The following is a 10,621-nucleotide window of genomic DNA, read 5'->3' as shown; positions in this document are numbered from 1 at the left end:
AAGCATACTTGAGTGAGGTGAGGACACCAATCTACGGGCTCGCGTAAGTTCAACCTTCAGTAAAGAGGCAGAGGAGGAAGGATGCATTATCTAGAGTTGGAGAAGTTTGGAACGAGACTAATTTAGAGGATATAGTGAAGGTGGATCATTGGCTTCCAGCCTTGGATAAAAAGAGATATATAGCTTATATAGCTTACCGCAACCCATCATTCCCCTTTTACGACTGGAGGGTGATCAGGCTCGAGAAAACCGATGAACCATACGGTAAGCGCTGATACACTTAAATAAGGAGTCTATCGGCATCAGGGCGAATATTCGAATCCCTCTAGAGTTTCGAGCAATTTTTGGAAGAGGATCGAGAAGGGTACTTTGCTGGTATGGAATTCGCACTTCTGGAGGCAAATATACACGATGGAGGTCCTTCAGCACGCAAAAGCAGCCAATCTCTTGCTTCGTCCGGAGAACTTTGTTATTAGAACTAAATATTACCTAATTTCGGTAACTAAGATCTTTTAAGGTGGAAGACGATGCAGAGTGTTCTAACTAGCCTCGCCCTATATAACACACGACGATAAGGTAAAGCCACCTCCAGAGACCTGATGAGGACACTGTTAAAGGAGAACCTACATCATAATTGGCTCGAACGCGAATCAAAGCTCGCCATCTGGAAAATCTCGGATATACACGATCTCCCGAAATAAATGTATTACCCGAAAAGTTAGAGAAGGTTCGGTAGGTAAAAAATGTCAACATCTGACCATAACTCTGTAAGCTCCAAGATACCGTTTTGCTTATCGAGAATATCGGACAATGTGGAAGATCTATTATTGAAATTCAGAGGGAATATTTCAATAATAATACTGTAACGTTGTGTCAAAAATAGATCAAATCGGCTCAACACCCGATCTATACACTATATCTATATACCGGCCAATATGTGAGATATCTTGGCAAAATTAAGTAAACGTATAATATTAGATAAACATAATATAGTTTAATGAAGAAAATGGGTAAAATTGATCAACGAATTAACCCAGCTACCGGATACCTCATACGTATGTACATATATTGATTTTAATTATTTTAGCGGACTTTGTGTCAAATATTATATATCGGTCAGAGTGTATGTTATCTGCATAAAATTGCGTGTGGAAACATGTTTATGAATATACTTGAGCAATATCACAAGTTAACACAATCAGTTCAGACCTTTTTCCAGCCCAAATCCATCCGATATAATGAATTTCAACTGACTTTAAGCCGTTTATGTTGGCCAATGTATGTGATATTTCAATGAAATGAAGAGAGTATGTGTACATAAACATAATGTAGTTTCACGTTGAATATGAATATTGGTCTAGACCATACCCTTTTATCCCCACTAACATGGTTTTCGTATCATTAGTTAATATTGTCCTCATATACCTAATACATTAAATTCAGCCTCTTTGGTTGAAGCTATAGATATTGCATATATCTCATTTGAGGTGGCTATATTGAATGAGTGGTCTGGGGCAGATTAGAGAAATTGTGTTCCCAATCAACTCGTCCAACTCTACGTTTTCTTTTATCCTTATAAAACGGGGTACTCAGATGATATTAAGCGAATTACAACCTGAAAGTCTAGTTATTGCCTGCCTGTTGGAGCTACGGAGAGCCTGAATTATCACTTCTGTTAGTTCGAGAATTTTAGCTTGAATCACTGAGTTGCACTCATTTAGTTTGAAATTACCTTCTGCATATGCATTACTGGATAAGTCTCCACACAAGAATATGATTGTGATCATTCAGTTTGTATAGCAGTTATAGGCTGTAGTAGTCCATTTTCAATTTCTTCGGATAGAAATTGATCGAAAATAATCTACGCTTAGTTTCGTGAAAATATCTCGTCAAACAAAAATTTTACAAACAAAGACTTAATTCTCACGTTCAGTTTGTATAATAGCTATACGCTATAGTATTTCGATATCGAAGATTTCGATAAACGAGCAGCTTATTTGGGAGAAAAAGACGTTTGCCAAAATTGAGGTACTAGTTCGCGTATGAACAGACAGACTCGGCCCAGCTCGTCTCGCTGATCATATACATATGTATATGTATATAATTTGTAGGGTCTCCGATATTTCCTTCTGGGGTGAGAGACAAACTCCGTGGCAAACTTAATAAACACTGTTCAGAGTATAAAAAGAATAGTGCCTATAAGACTTGCAGTCCGAATCGCCGTCGTACTCGTTGAAGATGAGATGACTGAATACTTTTCTAACTTGATGTAAAACAAAAATATTTTTGGTATTTATCTATAAAAAAATTAAAGTGACGTTTTGTGTTATGCATAAGTGAAGATTACTTCTTTGTTTGCCTGCGTACCTGTTATTACCAAGCAAACTTAATCAAATTATTGTATTAGTGTGTGTTCAAACATATGTAAGTTCACGTATACGAAATACAAACATGATATTACTGACGGATTTTACATAGTTGCAGAGATACAACAATTAATATGGCATGCATACATGCGCACAAATGTGGATCTTCAGTATATAAAACATGTAAATTTGGTAATATATGGTATATACCCGACTTAAAAGTTTATGTGTATGAAGTAACACTATGAGTATATATGTATGTACATATATACATATAATGTTCAAACAAATTTAAAGTCAAAAAGAGACTTTAGTTTCATTTGGATTGCTATTTAAACAACAGTGTTGTCCTCTTAAAACCAAAAATAAACGTTGGTTATAAATCTAACAAATTATTACATAATAAGTGAGTTTACCGAATTAAACCCATTAGTGACCTATTTTCGAAGAAATATTGATTATAATCTTATATACGTATTATATGTATGTATTATATGATAGATAGGTATTTAATCAATTTTTGAAATGTGTAACAGAAGTAAAAATTATTGAACTCAATTTACTATACAGCTTACATCTTACAAACATACAAACACGCATATTTTCTGCTACCAAATTCATAATATGTACTTTAAGGGGCTTGAAACATACAATTTTATAACATTTAAATTATTTTTTATTTACAAACAAGTGCATGCTACCAAACTTTAAATTTATATTACCATTTATGTATATATATGTAAGGATTTAGTATAATTATTTGATATACAAAAACATTGCGTTCGTAAGTAAATATAGTGTAAACAAGTGAAGTATTGCATGACACACTTTTTGGCGTTAAGTGAAAGTGAATGCATTCAATGCCAACTCTTACAAAACCTACAATTAAAAAAAAACTAAGCACTGCTTGGTGTTATGTGAATAAATTTGAAATGTGATGATACAATTTAAAAATTATGTTTAGAATTACTGGTATATATCTAAAATTACCGCCACTACCATAAAAATAAATTACCTTTTCAAGGAAAATTTCTCGTTAAGAAGTTATTTATTTTACTTATTTTCTTACAACCATATCTTTGATTCACAGTGAACTTGACGGACAAAAAAGTATATGTCTAATACACTATTCCTTTTACATTTTCTTCGACTTATTGATTGTGATATTGTTATAGATAAATATCAACAATTTCAAAACAGTGTCAGGTACGAAGTCAATAATTCTCAAACTGTAACTTCAAAATGGAAAAAAAAAATTTTAGTATGATGAAAACTCTCATCTCTCATACAAAGTTTAATTTCAAAACTACAATAAGCGTAGTAACTTGCTAAAGAAAAAATTACTGAAGAACTTTTCAATAAGTCAACACAGAAAATTACTAAATAATGGAGTTCTCGTACATTTAGATATAAAATCGAACAATTTTTATTGTCTTGCCTACTAATATACACCAGACATTTTTCTCTTAAGCCAAGGGCAGCGATCATATTTACCCATATCAATTACTATCAAAACCAACTACAAGTGTGTAAGATATAGCCATCGACCTTCATATATTAAAAACTGGTTTTGTAAAGCGTAATAACTTCTATACCATAAAAAAAATATATACGCTGTGTAGTCGATATCTTAAAGCAGCTGTGCCCAATGTCAACATTACAATTTTAGGTATACAATGGGCATTCCGCAGCACAAATTGTATTTTATGAAAGATTTTTTTTTTAATTTTTAAGAGAAAAGAGTTAATACTTCTCCTAGCCCTCATATATTTAACATAAAGATGTTCAAGCTTTTGGTTGACTTTATACCATATACCTACATATATTGGACAATACAGAAGTTATCTAAATCAAACTTAGAGAACATATTCCTTCGATAATGGTGTGTCGTGAAGCCAAAAGCGGTTCAAAATCGGGCCAATAAAACCCCAGCTGACATACATATGTATACTTGATTTATACGCCATACAAGTATATCTTTTCATCGGCATACATATCTTAATAATTGTCAGATCGAATCTTTTTCTGGAAATAATATATCGCTGTGCTGAAAATGGAAAAAAATATGTCCCCCACAAGCTTCCGGTTGGATTTTTGTTAATAATTGGTGCGCAAAGAAGTTCTCACTGTTTTTTTTTTTTAGAAAAAATAATTTTATCGTAAAGAAATGGTTACAATAAAATTATTCGAAGTAGTCTTTTTACCATTTTTCTAGCAAAACTGTTCATTTTGTGATGCTATCCAAAACAAAAATTTTCCATGTGGTCTTGGGAGTGGAACTGCTTCTGACCAAGTGCCATCGATCGGAACAAAAAATAATCGGATAGTAAAATATCTGGAGAATATAGCGGGTAGAGTATGACTTCCCATTTAAGCGTTTCCAGGCAGGTTTGTACGGGTTTGACAACGTGAGGCCGAGCGTTGTCATGAAGCAGAACTGTTTCGTGCCTCCTCTGGTAATGAGATCATAAGGAACCCAAGTTTCAGCGCATGTAATCGCCTTTAAATAACTTGGCGGGTGACTCTCAATGCTGAAGCAAACTCTTCTTGCATTTAACACGGATTCGCATTGAGCAACATCTCCAATTCACCGTCTTCGAAGGTTTTTGGCCTTCTTTCATGCCGACGGTCATTAATATCGAAATCACCGTCTTTGAAGCGATAAAATCGACTACATCACGCTTTGTGACAGCACCTCCGTAAACTTTTTTGAGTTCCCGATGCGCTTCAGCCGCCGATTTCTTTGACTTAAAAAAGAAAATCAACACTTCCCGCAAATGACGATTATTTGGCAAAAAGTCGGTCATATTCGTACAACCAAAAGTATATGACTCATAAAAAGTCGCTAATGTGGAAATGCAGTTTCAATCCATTAACAAACAGTGAGAACTTAGTTGTGCATATAATAATAAACAAATTTGTAAATTTAGTCTACGAATTACTCCATCTCTCATATATTAATATTTGTAATATTAATTTTCGTTATTTCAGCAGACCTTATGCTGTATATGTCAGTCATTTTGTGAGTTATTTAATTAGGTAATAACATGTTCTTGAATTTAGTAGAGTTAGATGAAAAATTATCGCCATCAATTCAAAGCTTCCTCTCAACCCAATATAGCCTATGTAGTAATTTCCGACTTTATCCTGACCTCAAACGGTCAAAATGTGTAGTATTTTAATGAAATTAAGTGGACATGTGTTCTTACACAAAATGTGGTTTAGCGCTAAATATGAATTAAATTGGTCTGCACCCTTGAGCTAAACTGCGTATAGTACTCGTATATCATATGTGTCACTTAAAAGTATAAAATTACATCCAAACTTTGTCCTTACTTATTGGCTTAATATAATTTTTATATGATTTTCCAGTGTTGGAAGCCGAAACAAAGCACAAACCCGAAACTACCGAATGCGAATCTACTGAATCTTTTGATCCTTATACCTGTTCCTTAAGTCCAGCGCTGAAATTGATAGCAAAAGAAGAATTACACGAAGATGATAACATACGCCACCAAGCACTACATCAGTTTCGTGAATGGATATCGAAACACCCGCGCATCAAAAAGTGTCGCACAGATACTCTTTTCCTACTACGATTTTTAAGAACAAAAAAGTTCTCCGTTCCGGATGCATGTGAAATGCTTGAACGCTATTTAACTATACGTCAATTATTCCCACAATGGTTTTCAAACCTTGATATTTTAGACCCAACTATCAGCGAAATTTTCGATAACGGGTACCTAGTACCCTTGCCACAAAGGGATGATGACGGCAGACAAATAATATTATCGGTGGCAAAAAATTTTGATCCTTATAAATACAGTTCTGTTCAGATGGCGCGTGTGCACTCACTGATATGTGAAGGTTTATTAGATGATGAGCCGTCACAAGTGGCTGGCTATGTATATATTAACGATGAAAGTGGGATAAATATGGGATTTGCGAGTCTTTGGTCTCTGTCAGATTTAAGAAATATGGTAAAATGTATACAAGTAAGTAATTGTTTTTGTTGGCCGATTGTGAAATTTATTTGAGTTTTCTTTTTAGAATTCTACTCCAATGCGTCATAAAGCAACACATTTTGTTAATATCCCACACTTTGCAAATCGTATTATCGAATTAGGAGTATCATTGCTTAGCGAAAAACTAAAAAACCGTATAACTGTAAGTTCTAATTCTATTACTATGTAACTCGAACTAATTATATTTCTTGAAAGATACACAAATCGGTGGATGCATTGAAAGAGAGAGTTAAACCTGAAATTCTTCCAAAAGAATATGGGGGTAGCATTCCCATGGCTGATATTATAAAGGACTTTAAATTGAAACTCATCCAAAAACGAGATTCTATATTAGCTCTCGATGAAATGTGCATTGAAATAACTAAAGACTGTAACAGCCCGTCAGTAAAGATTATTAGCGACATTGATACTGGAGTTATAGGAAGTTTCCGAAAGCTGGAAGTTGATTGAACAATAAAGCGCTCAATATTGTTAGTTATTGTAGAGACCACAAATATATTTGGTATCAATTTGATTTTATGATAAGTTATATCTTGTATTTTAATAAGTTTTTGTTGAAAATAAATGACAAAAAAATGAAAAAAATTTAGTAGTGCATAACTTGAGAATTACATACATATGTCGTAATATATTTAATCTTTAAATTTAATAGATACTAAAAGATCCCGTCCACGCGTTCCTGAGCCTTCGGATTTTTTTTTTTTTTTTCATAGAAATTTTTATTCTACCATAGAGCTTTTGTCACTTATGATGAGGTACTCCACGATATGGAGTGTATAAACAATTTTTTTCGGAATTTTTTGATAACGTCTGACGGAGAAATGGCTGGTTAAATGAGATACGTTTTTTCACTGGCGGACACGATGTCTCATGTTTGGATCATCTGAATCATGAAAGAATATTGATAAATAAAAAAGTAATTGGCGCTTTTTTTAAATTTTTCCCCCGGTTTTTTTACATAAATTTTGTCATAACATTGTCAATAAATTATAAAAAATTATGAAACTAGCATATCGTCCCGACAGGCGTTATGTGAACATTTAAAAAAAAATTAAGCAAATCGGTTGAGTAGTTCGACCGGAATCATGTCCGCCAGTTTAAAAAAGTGTCTTTTGAAAAAAAAAAACGCGTTTAAAGTGCCAGGTGTGCACTCCGAGCGCTCCGAACGTATGCGGTATTATTATTTTCGGGCCTTGCTTTGGTGTTCTCTGCAAAATGGGATGGCTCACTCTAACAGCTGCACTAGAAAGGTAAATTAACCTACAACCAATTGACATTACTAGATCTCAGGCGACACTCCAAGCATCCGCCATAATGCAATATCTTCTAGGCAGAAGTCTGTGTAGTTAGAAAAGCTGCTGAAATAGCTAACAACTGAAGAAACATAAAGACCATTATATATATAAGTCGAAGGACTTTTCAAAATATATGGGGTTCTGGACCACAAAAGCATTCCAGGAAACGAAATAGCCGATGAGATTGTCAAAACTGCCATCCGCCTGGCTACCGAACCTTGAAATGCGTAAGTCGCTAAAAAGGATACATAATGAAATATCCGAAAGGACTGACAGATGAAAGATGTCTTATGGACATGCAGGATCTCCAAGATCATATGCAAGGTCTTCGACGAAAAACACTCATTCTTTTTACTTACATTTTTCAAAAAGACTGCAGATTGGTTGTGTTGACCTAGCAACAAGGCACAACTTACTGGCAGGATTATAATTTATTTTTCTACTGTCCTAGGAGGTGCCGAAAAGATTTGTCTTAAGCGAAATTTGGTTTATAAAGCTTTAGAGGTTTCGAAGATATGGACATTAAACTTATTAATGGATTAAACCTAGCTTACTTTCTTAAAAGTTCTCAAAAGTTTTAACGTTTTAAGTTTTTTTTTTGTATCTTATTGCGGATCTTTGTAGGTTTTCGATTAATGACGTTTTGTGAGCGTGGTAATGATCCGATTCCACCCATTTGCAATATCAGCCTTTTCAAGTATGTATAACAAGTTTCATCAAGATACATAGTGGCGAAAATAAGGGAAATTGTTCCATGAATTACCATAGCCCTAATAAAGCACATTTAATAATTTGTATTATTAAAGTGGACTTAATTATACCTTGCGTGGAAACGCATTCTCGAGCGTATTTTGGTTTAGTGCCAAATGTCTTCTCCTAACTCCGATATTTCCAATGTAGTGATTTCCATTTTTTAACTTCACCGTATATATTGATATATAGCATGTAATATATCTAGTCGTTGGTTTAGCCCTATAATATTTTATCTCAATACAAAATGTCTCAATGAAAGTAAATGAGAATATTGAGATTATTTCAGTCGCTAGTAAAAGGAAGAAAAGCTATAATGTCCTTCACAAATTCCACACAAAAATTTTATTTTGATCGGTTGGTCGTTTTATGTGGCAGCTAGGCGCTAAATGGTCCGATCTCAAAATATCGGCGGTTCCGGAAAATGAGCAACATCTTGAGAAGAAAAGAACTTGTGAAAAATAAGCTGAGGGATTAGTTTTCGTATATACAAACAGACGCACGGTCATGGCTAAACTGACCACGCAGATCCGAAGGAATTCCGAATTAGAACTAAAAGCTGCAATTAATTATACTTAAAGTTAAAGCTACGTTTGCCGCTGCAACGGGGATGGAATTCGCTGACCTTGCACTTTCCACAGTTTTGTTCTGCGCATAACGCAGTTTCAGCTATTTGTTTAGTGTCGTATTATATTACTTTGAATGGTATGATGATAGTTTAATTGATAAATTTTCTGTGGTTTTTATAAGGTAATTTCTGATGATCACAATTAGCATAATAATTAAGGTGATGCTGAGTGTATGTTTCGCTCTATTTGCTATTTCTAACAAGCTTACTTCTTTTGTATTGGTAGCTACTTCAGCATCTTTAGCGAGAGGAATTCTTCTATATTGATTGGTGTAGATGAAGGTTGTACGTTGTCTGTAATGGTTTGCTTGATATCGTTTCTTTGTAATAATAAATTGCTTTGCGTTAGTGTACTTAATAATAAATGTCCGTTTACTGTTGCAGAGTCGTTGTTAATAAAAATATCGGCATTAAATTTGTTTAAAAAGACTATTCCTGGTCCCATTTTCTCTAGGGTTGGTAAATGGTGGTTGTTGACATCCGTGCATTTTGGCAATCGAAATAGTATTTTCCAGCTTCCCATAGGATTTTCTTCCTCATTCCGGGGTTGTCCTTTTTCCTACACCTGTTGGTACTGCAGACTCCACAGTCGCGTAGCTTTACTTTTTGGTTTTCAGGCCATTTTCACTACGTTTTCGCGCTGATTCCTGCACGGACGCCAGTATACTTAACGCTAAAATTACGTTTGTCGCAACACAGTTTCAGCGATTTGATAGGTGTCGTATTTCAAGACGTTTTCCAAAGTAAACAGGACTTTTTGAATCCAACGCCCCTTGGTGGCGCCAACTATATTTCGACTGGTGCTTAAGAATCTGCTATCTTTATCGATTGTCCAGTGAGAATTTCATGCCATTTCATTAATTGGAAGTGAAGTTATTGCGTTTTAGGTGTGAGTATGTTTGTGTTATCGATGCGAAAATTAGCTTCGAACAAAGAGCCAACAATAAATTTTGTTTTAAAATTGGTAAAACTTTTACCAAAACCTTTCAATTGATGAAAAAATTTTAAGACGATGATTGCCTATCACGTAGCAGAGTGCACGAGTGGTTTCAACGTTTTTAAAGTGGTCGTGCACGGTTTATTCCGCACAAATTGATTGACGACCAAAAATGGCTCAGAATCCAACATTCGAAGGACGATTCTTTGACGAAAAATAACATTTTAACCATTAACCACTCCCCGTATTCATCTGATATGGCACCGTGCGACTTCTTACTTTTCGGAAAAATGCATTTGCCCATGAAAGGAAATATTTCTCCACCTTTCATCCTAGCAAAATGCCTGAGCAAGAAATGTTTTGGTTACTCTCGAACTAAGCCTTTCCTTACATGTTTATATTTAAATCTCTACGTAGCCTCTCATATAAGTATTCAGCATTGTGTGTCCACACACGTTTAGAAGATTTTTTCACTTTACTTGCTTTAATTGACATAATTGAGTTAGACAACTGCTACTAAGAATCTTGTAATATAAATGTGTTCATACAAGTATATGTTTATAATCTAGCACCCTGCAGCAAAAAGTAGAATAACTATTTTACTGAAAAGATTAGATTGA

At 34.4% G+C, this 10,621-nt stretch overlaps 1 protein-coding gene and 1 long non-coding RNA gene across 4 annotated transcripts; one reads left to right on the top strand and one right to left on the bottom strand.

Annotated features, from left to right (window-relative positions):
* Positions 1–2,315: 2,315 nt before the first annotated feature.
* LOC126762012 (clavesin-1) lies at positions 2,316–6,976 on the top strand. Of its 3 annotated transcripts, XM_050478481.1 has the most exons (5): positions 2,316–2,424; positions 2,479–2,558; positions 5,739–6,361; positions 6,417–6,533; positions 6,587–6,976. In XM_050478481.1, the coding sequence occupies exons 2-5, from the start codon at positions 2,501–2,503 to the stop codon at positions 6,839–6,841; spliced, it is 1,053 nt and encodes a 350-aa protein (XP_050334438.1). In that variant the 5' UTR covers positions 2,316–2,424; positions 2,479–2,500; the 3' UTR covers positions 6,842–6,976. The 3 variants fall into 3 exon arrangements, with proteins under 3 accessions (XP_050334438.1, XP_050334439.1, XP_050334440.1); XM_050478482.1 differs by having other exon boundaries at positions 2,320–2,549; XM_050478483.1 differs by lacking the exons at positions 2,316–2,424; positions 2,479–2,558 and adding an exon at positions 2,628–2,772.
* Positions 6,977–8,066: 1,090 nt separating this feature from the next.
* Positions 8,067–10,482, bottom strand: LOC126762020 (uncharacterized). The gene is made up of 2 exons (XR_007667407.1): positions 8,508–10,482; positions 8,067–8,456 (listed from the first exon to the last, which is right to left on the bottom strand). It is a non-coding gene; the product is annotated as an uncharacterized LOC126762020 (long non-coding RNA).
* Positions 10,483–10,621: the final 139 nt, after the last annotated feature.

The sequence above is a fragment of the Bactrocera neohumeralis genome, chromosome 6 (assembly GCF_024586455.1).
Source record: "Bactrocera neohumeralis isolate Rockhampton chromosome 6, APGP_CSIRO_Bneo_wtdbg2-racon-allhic-juicebox.fasta_v2, whole genome shotgun sequence".
NCBI lineage: Eukaryota > Metazoa > Arthropoda > Insecta > Diptera > Tephritidae > Bactrocera > Bactrocera neohumeralis.
The sequence above is the reverse complement of the archived record's forward strand: the minus strand, read 5'-3'. Positions and strand labels throughout refer to the sequence as shown.

Coding starts and splice junctions, on each gene's coding strand:
- LOC126762012 (XM_050478481.1), top strand. CDS start 2,501: ATGGCATGCATACATGCGCACAAATGTGGATCTTCAGTATATAAAACA. Junction 2,559..5,738: donor ATATAAAACATGTAAATTTG/GTAATATATGGT, acceptor ATGATTTTCCAG/TGTTGGAAGCCGAAACAAAG. Junction 6,534..6,586: donor AACTAAAAAACCGTATAACT/GTAAGTTCTAAT, acceptor ATTTCTTGAAAG/ATACACAAATCGGTGGATGC.